The 27,397-nt window shown below is 39.4% G+C and overlaps 1 protein-coding gene across 1 annotated transcript in view; it reads left to right on the top strand.

Annotated features, from left to right (window-relative positions):
• Positions 1 to 27,397, top strand: part of LOC115219911 (adhesion G protein-coupled receptor A3) — a 211,611-nt gene that overhangs the window by 167,120 nt on the left and 17,094 nt on the right. Inside the window, exons 4-11 of the mRNA XM_029790221.2 lie at positions 16,678 to 16,749; positions 19,140 to 19,211; positions 19,840 to 20,003; positions 22,741 to 23,285; positions 24,834 to 24,980; positions 25,314 to 25,417; positions 26,463 to 26,694; positions 26,828 to 27,023. Coding sequence (XP_029646081.1) covers positions 16,678 to 16,749; positions 19,140 to 19,211; positions 19,840 to 20,003; positions 22,741 to 23,285; positions 24,834 to 24,980; positions 25,314 to 25,417; positions 26,463 to 26,694; positions 26,828 to 27,023 — 1,532 coding nt within the window. The remainder of the gene's footprint in view (positions 1 to 16,677; positions 16,750 to 19,139; positions 19,212 to 19,839; positions 20,004 to 22,740; positions 23,286 to 24,833; positions 24,981 to 25,313; positions 25,418 to 26,462; positions 26,695 to 26,827; positions 27,024 to 27,397) is intronic.

The raw sequence follows: 27,397 nt of genomic DNA, 5'->3' as shown, positions 1-27,397 counted from the left end.
AGAGTGTGACACTCATCTATTAGACCCCTCACGCATCAAACGCACTTATATACCATTGTTATTATACACACAGCATATACATCCCACAACAACCTATAACTTAGACACACCAATCAACTGTAACAGATGCACATATAAACATACATGTGCACTTACACACACACACACACACACACACACAGATACATGTGTGGGGGAGGAGTAGACTGAAAGAGTTACTCCGCCTCCAACGTCTGTCGGTGGTGGTGGTATCAGATGTAATAGTGTAGTGGTAGGAGCAAGATGGTGACGGGGGGGGCTGGGGAGATACACAAAGGCTTTGTGCATACACGTGCAAGTGTGTACATGTAATGTGTGAGTGTATGTGTGTATATATATATATGTGTGTGTGTGTGTGTATATATTCTCTTTTACTCTTTTACTTGTTTCAGTCATTTGACTGTGGCCATGCTGGAGCATCGCCTTTAGTTGAGCAAATCAACCCCAGGACTTATTCTTTGTAAGCCTAGTACTTATTCTATCAGTCTCTTTTGCCGAACCGCTAAGTGACGGGGACGTAAACACACCAGCATCGATTGTCAAGCAATGCCAGGGGACAAACATAGACACACAAACATACACACGCACACACACACACACACACACACACACACACACACACACACACACATATATATATATATATACGACAGGCTTCTTTCAGTTTCTGTCTACCAAATCCACTGACAAGGCTTTGGTCGGCCTGAGGCTATAGTAGAAGACCAGTTACACACTGGGGTCGATGTAATCGACTTAATCCGTTTGTCTGTCCTTGTTTGTCCCCTCTATGTTTAGCCCCTTGTGGGCAATAAAGAAATATATAGTAGAAAACACTTGCCCAAGGTGCCACACAGTGGGACTGAACCCAGAACCATGTGGTTCATAAGCAAACTACTTACCACACAGCCATTCCTATACCTATATATATATATATACAAATTATAAGTATCATATTTTATAAGTATAACCTTAACTCTTGTTCCATTCTTAATCACAACTGACTGACAAACAAGAAATTGAAACTCAAACAGTTTTTTGTGGTGTCTTTGCAGCTTTATTAATAAAGCATACGACTCTACCTCTGGTAGTCGAGTACTATTTCTTTCTCACCCTGCTTCACATTTATGTGCTTACTCTGTTGTGTATATATATATATATATATTTCTTTATTACCCACAAGGAGCTAAACACAGAGGGGACAAACCAGGACAGACATAGGTATTAAGTCGATCACATCGACCCCAGTGCGTAACTGGTACTTAATTTATCGACCCGAAAGGATGAAAGGCAAAGTCGACCTCGGCGGAATTTGAACTCACAACGTAACGCAGACGAAATACCGCTACGCATTTCGCCCGCTGTGCTAACGGTTCTGCCAGCTCGCCTATATATATATATATATATAATATATTATAATATATATATCATCATCATCATCATCGTTGTTTAAACGCCTGCTTTCATGCTGGCATGGGTGGATGTTTGACTGAGGACTGGCAAGCTAGAAGGCTGTACCAGGCTATATATATATATCTATATATATATGTGTGGGTATTTTTTGTTTAGGCATTACAAGAAGACTAATAACCTGGTGTAGAACTCATATGCATTTGTTTCAGAATGAAGTGTGATTGATGAGTAAAGAGTGGTAGAGTAGAAACAACAGAGTGACTCAAGAGTTGAGAGTTTCATGTAAATGCTAACAAGCGAACTCTTCGCCCTTGAGTCACTCTCTTCTGCTAAATATCAATTACACACACACCACACACATTTCACTCATGTTTTGAGTTTTGCCTTCCTGTTGTTTGCCTCACAAACCACATACACATATATATTATTATATTATAGTAATATGTGTATGTGTATATGTATGTATGTGTATGTATGTATATGTATGTGTATATGTGTGTATATTTATGTATGTATATATATATATGTATATATATGTATGATATATATTGTATATATATGTATGTATATTATATATATATATATATATATATATATGTATATATATATTGTTATATTATATATATGTATATATATATATATGTATATATATATATATGTATATATATAAATGTATGTATATATATATATATATATAATATATATGTGTGTGTGTGTATATATATATATGTGTGTGTGTGTATATATATATATGTGTGTGTGTGTATATATATATGTGTGCATGCACACACGCACATTCCCAATGGAGAGGGGAAGCATTTAAAAGTGACTGACTCATTTAGGAAGCAGCAGTGTGTGTGTGTGTAGGAGTGGAGCTATATTCTCTCTCTCTCTCTCTCCCTCTCTCTCTCTCTCTCTCTCTCTCTCTCTCTCTCTCTCTCTCTCTCTCTCTCTCTCTCTCTCTCTCTCTCCATATTTATATGTGTATACTTTCAACAGAAAAGCGTGTATACGCTTTCATGAAACGTTTCGTGTGGGGGTGGCAGGGAAGGAAAGCTTCGTCCTACCAGCCACAATTGTTCAATGGTGGGGGAACACAGAGAGAGTTAATGTTTCCGTTGTTTTCCTCCATCACACACACACACACACACAGACTCCAACTACACAGTCTTACTGACGCATCTTCACACCCCTCCATCGCTCGAACTGTTTTTAGATCCCTAAACCTTTACAGACCTAAACGAACATCCTCGTTCATTGCATGGCTGGGTGATAAGACACTTGCCTTGTAACCACATGGTTTACGGTTCAGTCCCACTGCGTGACATCTCAGGCTAATGTCTTCTTCTGCAGCCCTTGTACAACCATGCTTTGTGAGTGGATTTGGTTAATGGAAACTGAAAGAAGCCCATCATGTAAGTGGGTAACTGTTTGTCTACAGTTGTGGCTCCCTGGAAATTACTCAGAAATAAGCAAGGACTCTGTTGTCATTTTCCTTGGTAATTGTCTGCTGGTTTTTGCTGCATCAAAGACATAAGGAATAAGACTCTTTACTTGAAAACAAAGAAAGGGTTAGCTGCAGGAAGGTCCTCCATCCAGCTGTGGAAAACTGGGCCTCATTAATACTCATCAAACTCAGTGGTTCTCAATCAGGGTCCATCTGACCCTGGGTGGGGGGTCTGTATAAGTGTTTGTTGCTAAACTTTGTCTGCAATAAATTGGACTTCAACAATACACAACAGATTTCAGCTACTTTTTATTTATATACAAATCCAAATAATATAAAAATACAAAAGGATCTTTTAAACCTTGTTTGGTAGGGTAGAGGGTCTGGTAGAGTAGGACAGGAATCAAAGGGGTCCATATGTAAAACAATGGTTGAGAACCATTCATTTAGCCCCATGGTGGTTGCAAAAATTGGGTGTAAAAACTGAGTAAGCAAATGTTGATGTGGGTGTGCAGACATCCACCCATCCAGCCCTTGTCATCATTTAACATCCAGTTTTTTTCATGCTGACATGGGTTGGACAAAACGTCTCTTCTAGAGGCAATAGTCTTTGACCAGATGGCCTTCTTTGTGCCAGTATTTGTTTTCAAATATCAGTGGTCATTCCACTCATCTTTGCACATTGAGCAGCTGGGCTTCAGGGTATATTGTTTATGCAAGTCTATACCACACACACACACTAATTCTATGGAATTTAAAGCCGTCACTATCAGTTATGACATTTCATATTAAAATGCCTCAATGTAAACAATACAATTGAAGATAGAAAATTAGGCAATGAGTTTTGAGGGTTCTTGCTCCTTATTGACCATCCATGAACACATTGCTTAAATAACCACCAAATATGGCGGTCTAACATAATTGTATTGACCAATCTTACACAATAAGCACATTTCTGACAACAGGCACATATATGTTAATTGCTGGTCGGGACACCATATTTTTTCATTATACAACCATATTACACTTACCATGTGGATGGTTAATGGATTGGATTTGGTGCTGATGAGAGAGCAATAACTCTTGAAATATGTATATACATCACTTATTTTCTCAATCTTTGCTTGCATTGTTTACATAAACATATTTGTATACAATATATTGTCACTTTCAGTGCTGGCTCTAATATCTATAGAGAATTTGTAGAGATTCACTTAGAAATGGAAACAGTTGTACTGCTAAACCGAAATGCAGGACGCAGTATCGACTTATGAACCTTTATCATGCTTGGTTGCATATTATGGTTGCAAAACGAAACATGGTGTCCTTAACAGCAGTGAATATATATAAATAAGGTTCCTTACAGTTTCCATTTGTGAAGCTTTACTTTTAAGGCGTTGGTCAAGTTGAGGCTAGGCCTTTGAAACTGCAGTTAAGGTCCACATACTTTTCATCTTGGACACTGGACTGGCCAATTAATTAAGAGATCTACTTTGTAATCCTGTGGCCCTGGGGACGGAGAGACACGGTCATCACAATGCATGACATCTTACAGCTTTCACCATACCTTTCCTTATGAGTGAACGTGTATACATACATACACACATACATACACACATACACTTATACACACACGCTTACACACATACATACACACACACATATACGCACATACACATATACTTACACACATGCACACACACACACACACATACATATGCACATGCATGCATACATGCATACATACACACACACAAGCATGCACACATACATACATACACACACACACTTCCACACATACACATACATACATACACACACACATACACACACACATACATACATATGGCGGTGCCCCAGCATGGCCACAGCTCATGAGCTGAAACTAGAATCAATCAAAAAAATCAATCATACACACATACACACACACATACTTACATACACTCATACGGACACACATACACACGGACATACATACTCACACATACATACACACACACATACCTACACACACACTTGCATGCATATATATACACACATATAAACATATAAACACACATATAATACCCCTACATTTTGTACACACACGCACATACATTCACTCCCACGCACTTACACACACATTTACATATATATATATACAATACACGCACACACACTTACACACGTACAAACACACACAAATTCACATACATACACGCAACATATACCTCCACACACACGCACACATACACATACGTACACACATATAAGCACAGACACACACATACATACGCACACCAAAACATGTGCACACATATGCACGCACACATACATACATGCACACAATTATACATATACGCACATATAAGCACACTCACACATACACTTAGTTAAGCACAGTTACTCGCCATACACAAAAAAAACGCACACGTACACACACACATACTACAACAAAACACACACACGAGACATATACACGCACACACACATTCCTTCTTGTTTCTGACCTGTGACTCGCTACTGCTGCTTGCCACTAGCCTTCACCCACCATATACACACATACACACACACGCCCTTGTCACCTCGCACACCGTTGTTTACCATTCCTTCTTTTTCCGCTCTCTTGTCTTTGAAAACCTGCTCCCTCTTGTTTACCACTTCTGCCTTTTCAGTATGTTGACCTCGTGAAGACCACTTGCATTTTTTTTCCCTCTGTCCTCCCACCTCGGGATCTTTCTTTCTTCTATGTTTCCGACGAAGAGCTCCGCTCGAAACGTCATACCCTCCTTCTTCCCTTTTTCCTGAGCGCCCAATAATACTTTATTGTTCCACATCCTTGCGTTGTTGTCTTTTTGTTTTCTTGTTTGGATTAACTTTATATATATATATATATATATATATATATATATATATATATATATATATATATATATAGTGTATGTATATATATATATATGTATATATATAATATATATATATATATAATATATATATATATATATACATATGTATATATATGTGTGTGTGTGTATATATGTATATATATGTGTGTGTGTGTATATATGTATATATGTGTGTATGTATATATATATGTATATGTTGTATGTATATATATGTGTGTGTATGTATGTATATATATGTGTGTGTGTATGTGTATATATATATATATATATATATATATATATATATATGCATATGCTATATATATATATATATATATATATTTATATGCATTAGGGATAGAAGAATGGTTGGTGAGAGCTGTGCAAGCCATGTACAGAGACGCTGCTAGTAAGGTGAGGGTTGGCAACGAGTACAGTGAAGAATTCCGGGTAGAGGTTGGGGTCCTCCAAGGTTCAGTCCTCAGTCCCCTCCTATTTATCATAGTCCTCCAGGCAATAACGGAGGAATTCAAGACAGGTTGCCCCTGGGAGCTCCTCTATGCTGATGACCTTGCTCTAATTGCTGAGTCACTATCAGAACTGGAGGAGAAGTTTCAGGTGTGGAAACAAGGATTAGAATCGAAGGGCCTTAGAATCACCTAGCCAAAACCAAAGTCCTGATAAGTAGGAAGGTAGATCAATCACATACGCCTTCAGGTAGATGGCCTGCTCGATCTGTAAAAAAGGTGTAGGTAGAAACTCTATAAGATGCACCAAGTGTAAGCTATGGACACATAAGAGGTGCAGCAATGTCAAAGGAAGGCTAACTAGGAAAATAGTTTTTGTCTGTGGCAAATGCTCAGGAGCAATAAACACTGGAAATGTGCAGAGACCAACTTCTGCCACGTTCCAGGGAGACAAACTAGAAGTAGTTGATAGCTTCCGCTACCTAGGAGACCAAGTCAGTAGGCGGGGGCGGTGTGCTGAAAGTGTAACTGCTAGAGTAAGAATAGCCTGGGCAAAGTTTAGAGAGCTCTTACCCTGCTGGTGACAAAAGGCCTCTCGCTCAGAGTAAAAGGCAGACTGTATGATGCATGTGTACGTACAGCCATGCTACATGGTAGTGAAACATGGGCCGTGACTGCTGAGGATATGCGTAAGCTCGCAAGAAATGAAGCCAGTATGCTCCGATGGATGTGTAATGTCAGTGTTCATAATCGTCAGAGTGTAAGTTCCTTGAGAGAAAAGTTGAACCTAAGAAGCGTCAGTTGTGGTGTGCAAGAGAGACGTTTGCGCTGGTATGGTCATGTGATGAGAATGGCTGAAGATAGTTGTGTGCAAAAGTGCTACACCCTAGCAGTTGAGGGAACCTGTGGAAGAGGTAGACCCAGGAAAACCTGGGATGAGGTGGTGAAGCACGACCTTCGAACTTTAGGTCTCACTAAGGAAATGTCTAGAGACCGAGACCTATGGAAGTATGCTGTGCGTGAGAAGACCCGGCAAGACTAGTCAGGCCATAACCCATGGCCCCTACCTGGGACATAGTCAGTCCTCCTGTGCATACCTTCCTTCTTGTGACACTTATGAAGACCTGTTGAGGCAAGTGGAAATCAAATCAAAACAAATCAAAATAGATGAACATCAGTGGAATTGTATTCTTTTGGTACCAGTGCCGGTGGCACACAAGAAAACCACCCAAACGTGGCCGTAGCCAGTACCGCATCGACTGGCCTCCGTGCTGTGGGCACAACAAACACCATCCATCGATCGTGGCCATTCACCAGCCTCATCTGGCACCTGTGTCGGTGGCACATAAAGACACCATCCGAAGACCCGCGACGTAGTCAGTCCACCTGTGCATACCTTCCCTCTTATGACACTTGTGAAGACCTGTTGAGGCAAGTGTGTGACACTTGTGAAGACCTGTTGAGGCAGAGGCAAGTGTGTGACACTTGTGGAGACCTGTTGAGGCAAGTGTGTGACACTTGTGAAGACCTGTTGAGGCAAGTGAAAATCAAAATCAAAATCAAACCAATCAAAATAGATGAACATCAATGGAATTTGTATCTTTGTGGTTCCAGTACCGGTGGCACACAAGAAAACCATCCGAACGTGGCCGTAGCCAGTACCGCATCGACTGGCCTCCGTGCTGTGGCACAACACACACCATCCGATCGTGGCCGTTCACCAGCCTCATCTGGCACCTGTGTCGGTGGCACATAAAAACACCATCGAAGACCCGGCGACGTAGTCAGTCCACCTGTGCATACCTTCCCTCTTATGACACTTGTGAAGACCTGTTGAGGCAAGTGTGTGACACTTGTGAAGACCTGTTGAGGCAGAGGCAAGTGTGTGACACTTGTGGAGACCTGTTGAGGCAAGTGTGTGACACTGTGAAGACCTGTTGAGGCAAGTGAAAATCAAAATCAAAATCAAACCAAATCAAAATAGATGAACATCATTGGAATTTGTATCTTGTGGTTCCAGTACCGGTGGCACACAAGAAAACCATCCGAACGTGGCCGTAGCCAGTACCGCATCGACTGGCCTCCGTGCTGTGGGCACAACACACACCATCCGATCGTGGCCGTTCGCCAGCCTCATCTGGCACCTGTGTCGGTGGCACATAAAAAGACACCATCCGAAGACCCGGCGACGTAGTCAGTCCACCTGTGCATACCTTCCCTCTTATGACACTTGTGAAGACCTGTTGAGGCAAGTGTGTGACACTTGTGAAGACCTGTTGAGGCTGAGGCAAGTGTGTGACACTTGTGGAGACCTGTTGAGGCAAGTGTGTGACACTTGTGAAGACCTGTTGAGGCAAGTGAAAATCAAATCAATCCAAATCAAAATAGATGAACATCAATGAATTTGTATCTTTGTGGTTCCAGTACCGGTGGCACACAAGAAAACCATCCGAACGTGGCCGTAGCCAGTACCGCATCGACTGGCCTCCGTGCTGTGGGCACAACAAACACCATCTGATCGTGGCCGTTCGCCCAGTCATCTGGCACCTGTGTCGGTGCACATAAAAACACCATCCGAAGACCCGGCGACGTAGTCAGTCCACCTATGCATACCTTCCTACTTATGACACTTGTGAAGACCTGTTGAGGCAAGTGTGTGACACTTGTGTAGACCTGTTGAGGCAGTGAAAATCAAAATCAAATCAAATCAAATCAAACCAAATCAAAATAGATGAACATCAATGGAATTTGTGTCTTTGTGGTACCAGTACCGTTGGCACACAAGAAAACCATCCGAACGTGGCCGTAGCCAGTACCGCATCTCTGGCCTCTGTGACGTGGCACATAACAAACACCATCCGATCGTGGCCGTTCGCCAGCCTCATCTGGCACCTGTGTCGGTGGCACATAAAAACACCAACCGAAGACCCGGCAAGACTAGTCAGGCCATAACCGCGTGGCCCCTACCTGGGACGTAGTCAGTCCACCTGTGCATACCTTCCTTCTTGTGACACTTGTGAAGACCTGTTGAGGCAAGTGAAAATCAAATCAAAACAAATCAAAATAGATGAACATCAATGGAATTTGTATCTTTCTGGTACCAGTGCCGGTGGCACACAAGAAAATCATCCGAACGTGGCCGTAGCCAGTACCGCATAGACTGGCCTCCGTGCTTTGGGGACGTAACAAACACCATCGATCGTGGCCGTCCGCCAGCCTCATCTGGCACCTGTGTCGGTGGCACATAAAAACACCATCCGAGCGTGGGCGTCTGCCAGCCTCGTCTGGCACCTGTGTCGTTGGCACATAAAAACACCATCCGAGCGTGGCCGTTCGCCAGCCTCGTCTGGCACCTGTGTCGGTGGCACATAAAATCACCCACTACACTCTCGGAGTGGTTGGCGTTAGGAAGGGCATCCAGCTGTAGAAACACTGCCAGATCTGACTGGCCTGGTGCAGCCTTCGGGCTCCCCAGACCCCAGTTGAACCGTCCAACCCATGCTAGCATGGAAAACGGACGCTAAATGATGATGATGATGATGATGATGATGATGATATATATATTTATATGCATATGCATATATATATATATATATAATCAGAAAAAAGAATTATTCATAAGGGATTATCAATCCAGACAAAATCCTTTGTAATCTCTCTGTTGATACAAATACACCAGGCTAACAAAAAGGTTATCAGCTGATTAAAGAACTACAGGTGATCCTAAAGCAAGGCCCCAAGTTAGAAGTCCATCACCAATCAACTTTGTAAATCCATGGTTCCCCACTTAATCTGGTTTTCTCAAAGGGACACACAAGAAAAGCCATAAATAATGAGATTTTACATCTTCCTTTTTTTGTGCATCCTAGACTTACAGCTGTTTCTGATATGCATTATAGGTGCATTCATTGTCCCATTTACTCAACAAGTCAATTGATCAATTGCAAAAAAATTAGTGACCTTAAAAAAATATTATCATTTATGTTAGTTACATTTGACGGATATTTGCCCTCATCATATGGAAAAATGAAGACCACCTCCCCCTGTAGGACGAAGTTAAGATAATAGACAGAGAACACCACTGGAAAATACAAAAACTAAAAGAAGCAGCACATATGCTAGGACACAACAACCTCCTAAGCAGACCGAGTGTAGATATGAATAGCATATGGGAACTGGTATCAAGGCAGGATACGAAAATCTTAGATTTATAAACCCTAAAATTCACTCCAAATTGCCCACGGCCATGTGGCGTAGTGGTTAAGAGTGCAGGCTACTAATCCTATTATAATAATAATAATATCAAAAAATACCTTAGGAACAAGAACCAAAAAAACATTGTGTTAACAAACAAGATGAGGAGAAATATCCCTTTAAATGTAAATAATGTACATAATTCCTCATCTCTTAAATAAAGAACTGAAATATTATCATCTTCTGAGTCTGTTCACGATAGATATATGTAAACGTAAGATTCAGTTAAAAACCTTGTAGAATGATGCGAAGCTTGTCCACCATTATTGGCTACCTAATGTCATCATGCAGTGGAAATACTCTTGCTACTGTATACACATCAGGAATTCCATTGACACTGAGTGAAATAACAGGACTTCACAAAGGACTTAGATTTTAAAATCACTTGAGGATGTGCATTTTAAACATTGGATGGATAATAATGATTAAAACAGCATCTCATGAATGTACTACAGGTGTAAAAATGCATCGAAACAATTGTAGTGATTTTAAAGCAAAAAATGTCATTCATTTCCTTTTCTATTATTCTATCTATATATATCGGGTTACTTGTTTCAGTCATCAGACTGCGGCCCCTTTTTTTTCTATTGGTTCCTTTTGTTGAACTGCTAAGTTATGGGGAGGTAAGCACACCAGTTGTCAAGTGGTGGTGGGGAACAAAGACACACATGCACAGATATATGTATATACACACACATATATATGTGTGTGTATAGATCTATATACGAGGGTGAGTCAAAAAGTAAAGCCATTTTGTTTAGGACAGGTATAATTACCAACACAGGATCATGTATCATACATCAAAATGAAGCTGGTCCTCTATGGATCACATCCCTACTTCTCTCAATAGCAATGTTCCACCTTCAAATGAGAGTATGTATCCCTGCCCTATAAAATTCTGTTGGCTGTTCTTTGAGCCACTTCTTCACTACAGGTTTCACTTCCTCGTCACTGGGCTATCATCTCTTCGGCCCCATGAAAGAGGTTTTGACAGGCAAACATTATTCCAGTGATGAGGAAGTGAAAACTGTAGTGAAGAAGTGGCTCAAAGAACAGTTGACAGAATTTTATGGAGACAGGGATACATGGTCTCATTCGAAGGTGGAACATTGCTATTGAGAGAAACAGTGACTATGTTGAGAAGTAGGGATGTGATCCGCAGAGGACCAGCTTCATTTTGATGTATGATACATGATCCTGTGTTGGTAATTATACCTGTCCTAAACAAAATGGCATTACTTTTTGACTCACCCTTGTGTGTGTGTGTGTGTATACACACACACACATTCAAAGCTTTGGTTAGCCTGAGGCTATAGAATACACTTGCCCAGGGTGCCACACAGTGGGACTGAACTCCGAACCATGTGGTTGAGAAGCAAGCTTCTTTCCAGACTGCACCTACAAACATTATGCACACACACACACACACACACACACACACACACACACACCACACACACACACACACGTCCCATCATAGACGTGAAATGCTGATGAATGTTGAAAATTGGTGAAAATAAATGTTCCAAAATGGAATCAACTCCTTCCCCCCCCATCCTTACCTCCCCCCTCCCTTTTCATATTTGTTGCTTTCACCTTGTTTCTCCTGACAGTAGAAATATCTACTTCATCTAAACACACACACACACACACACACACACACACATAGATATACCTTGTTTAAGATGATAATGTTTGAAAGGGTGTTTTGAGGGTGTCTTAGTGGGGTGTGTGTGTGTGTGTGAGGGGTATAGGAAATAAATGGCCTTCAACATTAGACGTGTGTGTGTGGTGTGTGTGTGTGTGTGTGTGTGTGTGTGTATTATGAAATGCTGATTCTTTTTCATGTGTATGGTGACAGGGTGGGTTGTCTGGCAAATATCTCCTCCTCCTTCCTCCTCTTCCCCCACCCCTCCCCGTATGTACGAATGGAGGGGGAAGGAGGGTAAACCCACCCACCCAGCCCCGTCTTGGCGCTGAGCTTTGCCAGACAGTTTGTTGAGGTGGGTACCAGATGTAAAGTGTGTGTGTGTGTGTGTGTGTGCTTGGGGTTGCTTGTTGGGGCTTGGAACAACTGGTTCCCTAGTTTTCCTGTTGGGTTGGGTTGGGTTGGGGATGGGGGGGGAGGCGGAATAGGTAAGTTTCTGGTTTCTCAACATTGGAACATATCAAAAAACAGCTGTGGTGGTGTAAGCTATTTATATATATATTGAGGGATGTGTGTGTGTATATATTTGTATGTGTGTGCACACACACACACACATGCATATACTTACACGTACATATACACACACACACAAGTTTGAAGGCAAATTTAGATGCCCACACAGAATTCTGAAATAGATGCCAAGCGCCAGGCTTTATAAATGAGCCGAAATAATATGATGATAAGATGATGTGATGTTCATGGCATTCTCGTGAGTTCGTCTTGTACTGCCCCTCCACCCTCTGACTGGAATGTTCCTTTACCTCACCCCCAACACCATCGAAGTGAAATAACTTCAGCTGGGAATTGAAACTGGGTCATCAGCTCATTCTCTTTTTTTTTTCTTTCTTTCTTATGGTACACCCATCACACCATCATTTCATTCAGTTACTGTTTCACTAAAACAAACAATCTGAATAGAAACTCTCTCTCTCTCTCTCCTCTCATCTCTCTCTCTCTCTCTCTCTCTCTCTCTCTCTCTTGTTTAAGTTGCAGACTGTGGCCATGCTGGAACCCCAGCTTGAAGAATCTTTTGTTAAATGGATCAACCCCAGGACTTACTTGGTTTTAAAGCCTGCTGCTTATTTCGTCAATGTCTTTTGCCAATCAACTAAGTTACAGGGATGTAAACGCACCAACACCGGTTTGTCAAGTTGTGGTGGGAGACAAACACACTCACACACACTTATGACAGGCACAAGGGTTTGGTCAACCCAAGGCTATAGTAAAGATACTTGCCTAAGGTGTCACGAAGTGGTGGGACTGAACCCAGAAGCATCTGCTTGGGAAGGAATCTTCTTACCACACAGCCACCAGCTACGCCTCTGAATCTATCTTTTTTTTTTTTTCTTTCTTTTTTTACTTGTTTCAGTCATTTGACTGTGGCCATGCTGGAGCACCACTTTTAGTTGAGCAGATCGACCCCGGAATTATTCTTTGTAAGCCCAGTACTCTATTCTATTGGTCTCTTTGCCGAACCGCTAAGTAACGGGGACGTAAACACACCAGCATCGGTTGTCAAGCAATGCTAGGGGACAAACACAGACACACACCACACACACGCATATATATATATATATATATATAGATATATATATTATATATATGATATATACATATATACACGGGCTTCTTTCATTTCCGTCTACCAAATCCCTCACAAGGCATTGGTCGCCCGGGCCTATAGAAGACACTTGCCCAAGATGCCACGCAGTGGGACTGAACCCAGAACCATGTGGTTGGTAAAGCAAGCTACTTACCACACAGCCACTCCTAATTGCTAATTATATATTCATTATGTATCATGTATATAATTTATTTGATATTTAATTATATATCTCTGTGATTTTATTAGAATTATAAAATGTAATTTTATTGACTGAGGAGTTATGTGAGTGACTCAAGTGCCCAGAGTTTCGTGACCCAACCAGACCAAACCGATCTGTCAATTCATCATTGGATCTCTCTAATCTATACAACAACACACAATCACACAGATATATATGTGGAGGAGGTATGACTGTTTAGCAAGAAACTGAAAGAAGCCTGTTATATATATATATATATATATACAACAATATTAAGGAATGGCCTTGATAGGCCATTCAACCCACTAGAAAGAGCAGCTAAACTCAAACCGCTAAATAGTTGTAATTCAGAAACCAAACGAGACAGGCCAGTGGCAAATAGATTTAATTTAATTTAATTAGATCGGTTTGCCAATATGTATGTCGAAACTATGCATAGTCCAAAGATGAAGGTAAATGTTTTTATTTTCCTTTGGTTTCTGAATTACAACTATTTAGCGGTTTGAGTTTAGCTGCTCTTTCCAGTGAGTCGAATGGCCTATCAAGGCCATTCCTTAATATTGTTGAATGTATATTATATAGTCTGTTGACTATTTTTTCTTTCTCACTGGACTGCTGGTGGCGAAAAAATTTCCCTTGAATTTTTTGCTACCCTTATATTGATTAATATATATATATATATATATATATATAGTTAATCCAAACAAGAAAGCACAAAAAAACACAACACAACGCGAAGACGTGGAACAAATATAGTATTATTGGACGCTCAGGAAAGAAGGAGGGTTTAACGTTTCGAGCGGAGCTCTTCGTCGGAAACATAGGAGAAGGAAAGATCCATAGAAGGGAAGACAGAGGGAAAAAAATCTAACAGTACACACGAGGTCACATTTTGAATATATATATATATATATCATCATCATCATCATCGTCGTTTAACGTCCGTTCTCCATGCTAGCATGGGTTGGACGGTTCGACCGGGGTTCTGGGAAGCCAGAAGGCTGCACCAGGCTCCAGTCTAATTTGGCAATGTTTCTACAGCTGGATGCCCTTCCTAACGCCAACCACTCCGTGAGTGTAGTGGGTGCTTTTTACGTGCGGGTGCTTTTTACATATATATATATATATACACACACACACACGCATATTCCAAGAGAGTTAGAGGTTGTGAATCCAACCAACTAAGGGATAATATCTATCCAATATACCCAATTATTAATACACAAGTGTTTTTTCATTGCATGGCAATTACACTACTGAATGTAATAAATGAGTGAGAGTAAAAAGTTGTTTTACCCTTAATTTATACGACAATAAGAAAATGGAGGGGTTGAAGAGGTGGTATTCATCAACTTTTAGACATTATATTATGTCTATTTATTTATTTTTAAAGAAAAAACAATTTAAACAATATACATACATGTATAACAGATCATGCTTTTCATATATAAAAATACCAGTAATTATTAAAATATATAATGCAGAACATTATATATTTTAATAATTACTGGTATATTTATATATGTAAAGCATGGTCTGTTATACATGTATGTATATTCTTAAAATTGTTTTTTTTTTTTCAAATAGACATAATATAATGTCTAAAAGTTGATGAATACCACCTCTTCAACCCCTCCATTTTCTTACTGCTGTATATGTGTGTGTCTGTGTATGTACATGTGTGTGTGTGTCTGTGTATGTATGTATGTACGTGTGTGTGTGTGTGTCATTGTGTATGTCCCTGTAACTTTGCATTTCAGCAAACAAGACTGATAGAATTAGGTTCTGAAAAGAAGAAAAGTAATGGAGCCAACAAAAAACACTGCATGGCTGTAGTCCAATGACAGCAGCAAGTAAAAGGTCATATATATGTATATACATACATACATATATATATATATATATATATATATATATATATATAGATATATATATACACACACACATACATACACACACACACACACACACACACACACACACACACACACACACACACACACATACATATATATATATATATATATATACCGGAGTGAACACATAAATGTGAAACAAGGTGGAAAAAAGAGTACTCAAATACCAGGGGTAGAGTAATATGCTTTATTTAAAGCAGCAGAAAATTCAACAAAACCTGTTACTCTGAGTTTCACGTTCCTGTTCGTCGGACAGTTTTTGCTAGCTTTAAATAAAGTATATATATATATGTGTATATATATATATAAAATATCTAGTGTTGTGTGGAATATGCATGTGTGTGTGTGTGTGTATGTATGTATGTATATATGTTTGTGTTGCCCTTAAAGAGTTACAACCTCAACATATGTTCCATTGCATAGAATAATCTAATCCTGTTGGCTCATGTTACGTTTGAACTGACTGAGCTGAAAGCATATGGTCCCAGTTTATAAGACATCAGTAGGGGATGTGTGTGTGTGTGTTTGTGTGAGGTTGTATGCATGTGTATGTTTTTATCTGCTTGCCAAATAGACAAGGGTTTATGTACTTTATCACTTGTACTTTAGTTGTGTCTACATCCATGGTCTTTAACTTGTCAGATGGCCTTGTCTACCTTATGGCAGCAGTGTACAATCAGGAATGTTTCAGTAGCCACCGGTGGTGGTGATGGTGGTGGTGTCGTCTTTTAATTTCTAACCAAATTCCTTTTTTTCTCTCCTTTCAGAGATATTTCACACAACAAACTGAAGTACATTGATGCGAATATGTTTATTGGACTGAGTAGCGTGGAGAAATTGTAAGAACACATGTACCCTCTCTCTCTCTCTCTCTATTTATATATATATGTGTCACATAACCTTCCAAAGCTAGAAGCCATCATCATTATCCTAGCAAAATAAGATTCCCAATGAAGATGGTCTTGCAGTATCAATATAATAAAAGCCACAAAACCATTCTAAACCTTTGAACCCTTGAACAAGTTCAACCTTATGAGAATGAAGGGCAACCCAGAATAAGAAGATGCCAAGATATAAAAGATTCACTAGCAATAAGCATATCAAGCATATATTCCCATCATCGGCTGCCAAACAGATATCACTATTGTTTTGGCACCTCAATTGTGCCAATCACTCCAATAGTGTCTGTCCACAGAATCAATAAACATAAACATTGCTTGGGAATCAATAAACAATTAACAGGAGTAAAATATTAACAAAATATGTCCAGAATGCTGGCACCTGCTTATTATTACAAATACCAGGTGGACATCCATCGGTCTTGGGAAACCATGGATTTGCACCCAAAGAAATCACATCAGCTGCTGATGGTGGTGCAGCATCTGTTGTGGCTGCAGAGGCCCACATGGGAGTGGCAGTCACCCATACAGCAACTGCATTTGAAGGAGCTCTCTGCTGGTGCTACTGGCTTTTTTTCTTCTGTCAAGGGCGCTTTTCTTTGATGGCGAGTTCCCGTTTTTCTTCCGCTCTCTTCACTTCCTTTTGCAGTATTTGCCTTCAGTCTGGGCAATGACTTGCAACCCCCTCACATCTCAGGACGTTCAGATACCAACTTTGAATATAAAACAAGGAAATTCCTTCCATAAAAGGACATTGCTATCCTAAAAATATGGAACCAAATAAAGTTAGTGAACTAAACTGTATGGAGCAAATAGTTGACTTCATTTTAGGAGTGGCCATTTGTAGTTCCTCTGAGATCTTCCATATATCATCATCATCATTTAACATCCATTTTCCATGCTGGCATGGGTTGGATCATTTGACAGGAGCTGACAAGCCACAGGATTGCATTGGATCCCATTGTCAGCTTCAACATATGTGTGTATATGTATAGGAAGAAGAAAATGGAGACTGTGAAGTTAATAAGAGTTTATTAACAAATCGAACGTCATTCCTTACAGCTGTTTCGGTTATACACAGTGAGTTAATTAAATATTAAGTTCATTTTTAATTTTTTTAAGCATATCTTCAGAGGGAGCAAAAATATACCAAAAGATGTTTATATGAGTGTTATAATGAATCCATAAACAAACATATAAACATCTATTGGTATATTTTTGTTCCCTCTGAAGATGTTATACTCAGAAATATGAACTTAATATTCAATTAGTTCACTGTGTATAATTGAAACAGCTGTAAGGGATGATGTTCGATTTGTTGTTAATAATAAACTCTTATTAAACTTCACAGTCTCCATTTTCTTCTTTCTTTATATGAATATAAACTACAGGATTCTGTATACATACCTATTATTTTAAGGAAATCAATTCCCCCAAAAATATTAAGTATTGAACCAGCATTTCCTTGGATGACAACATCCCTTCATGTGGCTAACATAACCTCCAATAGAATTATATATATATATATATATATATATATATATATATATATATATATATTTTGTTGGCATCCTTTTTGTCTTGGGAGACAATGGAGTTGCGCATAAAATAATCTAGTCCAGCTTTTACATTTCATGTCCTGATACATTTCCTGCTGTGGCTGTGTAGTCCTATCCTGGACAAACACTCCCTCTGGCAGGTGCTGCAAATGTAGAGAAGACTTTTCCTGGCTGGTTGTAATGTCATAGTTTCTTGTTGACGTCTTTTCTTGTCTTTCCATTTCTCCTCTCTCCCTTTGTCATTTCTTTGTGTTCCCTCTTTTACGGTACGTCGCCAATCTCCACGGTTGCTGGCAACTGCTTCCCTATTGCTAATATTGATGTTACAGGCATTCATGTCACTTTTGCAAACATCCTTGTATTGTAAGAACAGTCTTCCCACAGACCTAGTGCCTCTAGCAAGCTCTCCGTGGGGATTCTGCCATCTTCCATACGGCTAACATGTCCAAGCCATCTCATACGTCTTTGCGTGAGGAGTGCTTGCTTGAGGACATCTCTGTTGGGGACATGATCGTGCCATTTGATGCCAAGGATTTTCCGGAGGCAGCGCAGGTGAAAGATGCTTAGGTGACGCTCTTGGCGTGTGCATGGCGTCCAAGTCTCACTTCCCTACAGTTGAGTGCTAAGTACACATGCCTAAGTACACACATATATATATATATACAATGTGTGTATATATATATGTAATGTGTGTGTCAAAGATAAGTAAACATTGTTATCAAAAGATTAAATTACTTTTCTTATGTTTTTCCCAAAATTTCTCTGTTGCAGTGACCTTTCCCAGAATTTGTTACCAGGAGTTACCGAAGGGAGTTTTGCCAATATGACTTCTTTGCGGAGAATGTGAGTATTTTCCCTCTCTCATATATATATATATATACACACATGCACCTACACACACATGTATATATATTTAAACACAAAACAGGTTGTTACATGTTACCTGTAGTGCTCAAGAGCAACTTTACACACATGCAAATACATATACATACATACACACACACATACATACATACATACATACATACATACATACATACACACACATACATACATACACACATACATACATGCATACATACACACACATACATACATACACACATACATACATGCATACATACACACACATACATACATACATACACACATACATACATACACACATACATACATATACACATGTATGCATACATACATACATACATACACACACACATACATACACATATACACATGTATGCATACATACATACGTACACACATACACACACATACACACATACACATGTATGCATACATGCATACATACATACACACATACATACATATACACATGTATGCATACATACATACATACACACACACATACACACATACACATGTATGCATGCATACATACATACATACATACGAGACATACGTGGGCACACACTTCTCAAATGAAATGTATTTTGTCTTTGTTTTCTAGAGATTTCCAGTCGTCTCATTTACGATGTGACTGTCACCTACAATGGATTGTCAAATGGTCCAAGAACAACAGTGTGAAGATCCAAGACACAACAGTCTGTGCCATGCCGTCTGATGTTAAGGATCGACCAATTAAAGAGCTGAAGAGAAAAGATCTCCATTGTGGTAAGGCGCTTTCTGTCAAGATTCCTCCTCTTAGTTCCATAATCAGTAATATTTCTGATATGCCATTAGGATTTCACATCCAGTTTTCCACAATTGCAGGATTCAGATGGAATTTTGTTGAGGCAGATTTTCTATAGCAGGATGCCTTTTCTGTCATCAACCCTCACCTGCTTGCAAGCATGATAATGTTTCTCCATGGAAGTTGGGAACGAACAATCTCCTTTATAACCTTTATGGATATTAAGTCAAATACACACACACACACACTCTATCTCTCTCCTCTCTATCTATCTCACTCTATTTATCTTTCTTATATATATATATATATATATATATATATATATATATAGATAGATAGAGATATATAGATAGAGATATAGATACATATATATAGATATATATATATATATAGATATAGATAGATAGAGATATATAGATATATATATATATATATATACACACACATGCACCTACACACACATGTATATATATTTAAACACAAAACAGGTTGTTACATGTTACCTGTAGTGCTCAAGAGCAACTTTATACACATGCAAATACATATACATACATACACACACATACATACATACATACACATACATACATACATACACACATACATACATACATACACACATACATACATGCATACATACACACATACATACATACACACATACATACATATACACATGTATGCATACATACATACATACATACACACACACATACATACACATATACACATGTATGCATACATACATACGTACACACATACACACATACATACACACATACACATGTATGCATACATGCATACATACATACACACATACATACATATACACATGTATGCATACATACATACATACACACACACATACATACACATATACACATGTATGCATACATACATACATACACACATACACATGCATACATACATACATACGAGACATACGTGGGCACACACTTCTCAAATGAAATGTATTTTTGTCTTTGTTTTCTAGAGATTTCCAGTCGTCTCATTTACGATGTGACTGTCACCTACAATGGATTGTCAAATGGTCCAAGAACAACAGTGTGAAGATCCAAGACACAACAGTCTGTGCCATGCCGTCTGATGTTAAGGATCGACCAATTAAAGAGCTGAAGAGAAAAGATCTCCATTGTGGTAAGGCGCTTTCTGTCAAGATTCCTCCTCTTAGTTCCATAATCAGTAATATTTCTGATATGCCATTAGGATTTCACATCCAGTTTTCCACAATTGCAGGATTCAGATGGAATTTTGTTGAGGCAGATTTTCTATAGCAGGATGCCTTTTCTGTCATCAACCCTCACCTGCTTGCAAGCATGATAATGTTTCTCCATGGAAGTTGGGAAACGAACAATCTCCTTTATAACCTTTATGGAATGTTAAGTCAAATACACACACACACACTCTCTATCTCTCTCCTCTCTATCTATCTCACTCTATTTATCTTTCTTATATATATATATATCTATATATATATATATATATAGATAGATAGATAGAGATATATAGATATAGATAGATAGATAGAGATATATAGATAGAGATATATAGATAGATATATAGATAGAGATATATAGATAGAGATATAGATACATATATATAGATATATATATATAGATATATATATATATATATATACATATATATATATATATATATATATATAGATATATATATATATATATATATATATATATATCATCATCATCATCATCGTTTAACGTCTGCTTTCCATGCTAGCATGGGTTGGACAATTTGACTGAGGGCTGGCGAACCAGATGGCTGCACCAGGCTTCAATCTTGATCTGGCAGAGTTTCTACAGCTGGATGCCCTTCCTAATGCCAACCACTCTGAGAGTGTAGTGGGTGCTTTTATGTGCCACTGGCACGGGGCCAGTCAGGCGGTACTGGCAACGACCTCACTTGAATCTTTTACACATGCCACCGGTACAGGTGCCAGTAAGGCGATGCTGGTAACGGTCACGCTCGGATGGTGTCTTTTACGTGCCACCGGCACAGAGGCCGGTTAGCTGCTCTGGCAATGATCACACTCGGATGGTGCTCTTAACACCATACTACCATGGGGCTCAAGTGCCAGTAAGGCAACACTGGTAACGATCACATTCGAATGGTGCCTTTTAAGGCACGGAAGCCAGTTAGCCGATCGGTCAGTGATCACACTAGTATGGTGCGGCTATATATAGGACGGGCTCCCTCACAGTTTCTGTCTACCACATCTCCACTCAAGACTTTGGTCTGCTGGGACCATAGTGAAAGACACATGCCAAAGTTTCTGTGCAAGACACCATGACCCCCTGGTTAGGAAGTAAGCTTTGTAACTGCACAGCCTCACCTGTGCTTATATCTTTATATATAAAACTGAAGTTGTGTGAGAGTCTGTCTCCTCCAATTTAGATTCCTAACTACTCCAACATTTTGCGGTGCAGTTTAACCAAAAGCGGGTATCTTATAGTCGTGATTCATATCGAGCCCTTCTGGGTATTAGCACACGTCTACGATGAGTCTATGATTTAAAAAAAAATTTACCATAATTTTTTCGCATTTTTTGCTCGGTTTATATAAGGGAAGTAACTCTCTAAAAATGCTTTTCCCTTACAAAGCCGATCAACACCAGACAATACTGCTAGTTTATATATATATCTATGTATTTTCTAAATGTTATTTTCCTCTTTCCAGAACGTCCTCTGGAACTCCCAGTGTTTGAACTCCTACCTTCAACCAATCAAATTGTGTTCGAAGGAGACAAGCTGCCATTTGAATGTCGTGCTTTCAAAATTGACGATGAAGCGGAAATGTTTTGGGTTCGCAAAGGAAAACGCATGCATACCAATCGCACTGCTGGAATATTCTTACATGAAACTTACATCCCTGACCGACAGATAATGATCAACCGGTTGGTGATCGAGAAACTTAATAAGAATCATCAGGGCGTTTGGGAATGTCAGGTGACCACCCCTCGTGGAAATGTGTCGGACTCGGTTAACGTGGTAGTTATACCAAGCAATGCTTTATACTGCTCCAGAGAACGTGTCCGCACCACGAAGGGAATGTACCTGTGGAAGAAGACGGTTACCGGCATCCAGGTGCAGCAGCTGTGCAACTTCGGTAGGAACCAATATGCCACGTATTTCTGCAATGAGTATGGCCACTGGCAAGATCTGGATGTGAGCAGGTGTGAATATGTGATCGAGCTAACCCGGAAACTCAGCAACTTGGCAACCGTAAGTATCTTTTGTTCACATACATTCATGTGTGTGTGTGTGTGTGTATATATATATATATATATATATATATATATATATACACACATACATACATGTGTATGTGTGTATATATATATATATTATTGAGCGAAAACACCTAAAAGCTCCACGAGGCTCGGCAGGGGATGGTGGTGATCCCTGCTGTACTCTTTCACCACAACTTTCTCTCACTCTTACTTTCCGTTTCTGTTGTACCTGTATTTCAAGGGGCCGGCCTTGTCACTCTCTGTGTCACGCTGAATATCCCCGAGAACTACGTTAAGGGTACACGTGTCTGTGGAGTGCTCAGCCACTTACACGTTAATTTCACGAGCAGGCTGTTCCGTTGATTCGGATCAACCGGAACCCTCGTCGTCGTAGCCGACGGAGTGCTTCCCCATATATATATAACACACACACACACACATATATGTATATAAGTGATGTAGGGGAAGTACTGTGTTCCTTTACCATTACCTAACTTGAGAATCTACATGTCAATGTTTTCTAGCAAAAACACGAGACAGGAGGGAACCAGGGATCAGAAGAAACCCTGTTAATGACTGCAAAGGGGCTCACCAGTAGGGATGTTGAAGTAGGGTGTGTAAAGACTTACCCAGCAAAAATTTAATCTAATTACAAATTTGTATTTTACAAAAAGTAAATTAATTGCTAATCAGTCATTAAATAATTTGATTTATTTTGTAAACACAAAACTCAAAAAGTTCAGTTTCATCTGCAGCACAAGTTTTACATGTATGGTTCTTTTGCGATTAAGGGACCAGAAAGTTCTGTAGAGTTTATTCCAAACTGGTTGCGCTCCCAGCAGTGCTGTCAAACCAGAGTTTTGTCTAAAAGTTGTCCATAATCCTCTGGAATTTGCCACTCAGTGGATCTTCGTCAATGACTTCAGTCTCCCCAAGAATATTATCGTTCTTACCCACCACTAAACATCTGAAAGATGCAATGGTTAATAGACCACAGTCCATTTTGCCCAAATGGCACAGAATTCTGCCAATTTAGCAATATTCCAAGATGCTGGGTACATCGTCTTGGTCCTTGCTGCCGCTGTGCAAAAGAGATGAGTTGTGGGAAGACAAAGTCTGATGAACAGAGGCCAGCATCAATGCCAACCTGCACGTCTCCAGCCATTGCATTCTGAATCTCTGTACAGTTTGTGTTGGTTGCAATTAGACCTTCTCATCAGAATTAAAAACCTGCTCGATGGGTTTCTTCATTTTTCATGAAATGGAAGACAAATTTTTCACGGATGTCTTTGCCTCCTGAGGGATTTGAGCTGAAACCCATCTGTTGAAACTAAAAACAATGACAGCTTCACGAGACACTTAGTAGCAAAGACTCTTTATTTTCTTCGCTGAACCCTTTTTATTATTTTGGTGTCAAAGTCTTTGCTGCATCAACTGCGACCTGCTCTGAGACGAGGTGAGTTTTTTTTTCCACCTTCCATTTTATTGTTGTGGTATTTGTTGTTTGTTGATTTTATTTTTGCTTTCGTTTGTTTTTCAGAAAAGTGTGGATGAGAAGAACGCTTTGGACCAAGCTCGAGGTCTACGGGACATTCTCAGTGGCAACTCAGGAAAAATTAAGCATTCAATTGAAGTCACTTTAGTTGCTGTTTGCCTCAGTAAACTCTCTCCTTATGCTCACAAAGGAGTAAGTCTCTCTCTCATTCTCTCTCTCTCATTCATTCTCTCTCTCTCTCTCTCTCTCTCTCTCTCTCTCTCTCTCTCATTCTCTCTCTCTCTCTCCTCTCTCTCTCTCTCTCTGTTTAAGAAGAAAATCTTATCTGAACAATCCGTCTTGTGAAAAATAATTGACTGGAGGTCAGTAAAGGTGTGGAGTAAGAGTTAAAACTAGACTTCATCATTTGAAATAGTATCTTAACTATAGATATTAATTAACTTGCTAATCAACAAATTAATTAACACAGCAATTGCTTGATCCAATCCAAATAGTTTCATCTCTTATATTCTTCTTTCATTTCAGGGTGGACAGATATTTAACATAATGCTGGATACGGCCAGTGACATCCTTGACCTTAATGACAAGCTGCTGGTCAGGGCCCAACAGAACAACAACAGCTGTTCAAGGTACCTCATCATTCCTCTCACCTTTGATCTCACCTTAATCACCCGACTCTTATCAATTCTAAACAAATTGTTGTTGTGACCAGTAAACCTAGCATAGCTTCTTAAACTTTCATTTCGACACCTTTAACAGTCTCACAAAGACTGTTACCAAAAGGTACAAGGATCACAGATTGAAGGGCATTGGTATAGCAGATTATATTTGACCTCCCCGGTATTTAACAGGAATTTTATTCCTTAAACCCCAGAAGGATGGAAAACAGTTGACCTTGGCAAAATTTGAACTCGGAACAATCTAAAACTAAATACCACAAGGCACTTCGTCCCATTGCTCTGCGAATTCTTCCAAATAATAATAATAATAATAATAATAATAATAGTAATAATCCTTTGTAGTATAGGAACAAGGTTTGAGATTTTGAGGGGAGGGAATAATTGACCCTGGGGTTCAACTGGTTCTTGTATGGACAAGCAAAAGACAAAAGGCAAAGCTGACCTCAATGGAATTTGAAACCTGGATGTAGAGAGCTGAAAGAAATAACCACCAAGCATTTTGTCTGATACTGTAATGAACCTGCTGACTCATAGCCTTATAATAATAATAATAATAATAATAATAATGGTTTCTGATTTAGGCACAAAACTGATGATTTGTTGGGTAAGGGGCAGTTGATACCATCGACACCAGTACTTCACTGGTCCTTTATTTTGTTGGCACCAAAAGGAAGAAAAGTAAAGCTGATCTCAGCAGGATTTGAACTCAGATTATAAAGAGCTGAAACAAACTTTGCAAAATGTTTTGTTTGATCCTCTTAACAATTTCTACCAATAAAGATGATGATAAATAACTAATCCTAATAACTCATCCATTGATAAAGCAACTGTAATTTGCTATTTAGCTATTCCCAAACATTACTGTAATTTTTACTAAGCTTCATTGACCTATTAACCCCTTAATCCCCCTTTTTTTCTTCTCACCTTTCTTCTTGCTCCCTTTTACCATTGACCTCACATATTTCCTTCTCTTTTGCTTCTGTTTCTTCTGCAGAATCATGAAAAGTCTTGAAGTGATGACGAAATATGTGCTCCAAAGCAACAGTCACAAGAGCGGCCGTACACAGAACATTTATGTTGAAGCTTTCAATGAAACCATGGCAAACTATAAAGGAATGTCTTGCTTTCTGCGAGGCAATCCTACCTTAACTCTTCCCTATACCGATGTTCGCTTCCGCTGCCGACCTGGAGATGGCCTCACTAGTTATATAGAATCAACTAGGAAGGTACTATGACATGGATTATATTATTGATATTAATAATAATAATAATAATAACTAATATATTTGTGTAAGACTTGTGTAAGTTTGAAAAGGATGTATTATTGATAAGCACGTTTACTTTGTTGTTTATTTGTAGGACACCATATCAGCCATTTATATGCCTGAAACTTTATTCCACAACTCGGATTTACAGCTCAGTAAATCATCAACTATCGGATTGCAGTTTGCATCAATCATGGATCCATCTGGATTTCCAATCATCAAATTAGGGGACCCGAAACTGGAAGGGAAAAAATGGAAGGTGGCATCGAAGATTATCTCTGGCAGCGTTGGTAAGTATGTGTTGGCCTTGTGAAGGGGTCGGGGGTGGGGGAGGTCAACTTTTCTTTTGTTCTCATCGTCGAGAACATCAGCTACACAGGCAAGTCTGTCCGTCCGTCATTTGTGAGATGATGGATGTAATGTTGATCACATGGGTTTGAATTGACCTCTCCTTATTGTCATTGTGTTGGCCCTGGGACACAGAAGAGGGTCTTATGTCTGTGATCCTTGTAAAGCCCCTCTTTGAGCAAGGTACCTAACTCTCCTTATGCCCCACCACCACCACCACATGATTACCGACAATTCGTCCATCAGCCGATGTTTAAGCTTAGGTCAGACCTTAATTGCCAAAAGACTTTCTAATCATGGCCATCATTGAATGTAT

The sequence above is a fragment of the Octopus sinensis genome, linkage group LG15 (genome assembly GCF_006345805.1).
Source record: "Octopus sinensis linkage group LG15, ASM634580v1, whole genome shotgun sequence".
Lineage (NCBI taxonomy): Eukaryota > Metazoa > Mollusca > Cephalopoda > Octopoda > Octopodidae > Octopus > Octopus sinensis.
This window is presented reverse-complemented; position numbering and strand designations above follow the sequence as displayed.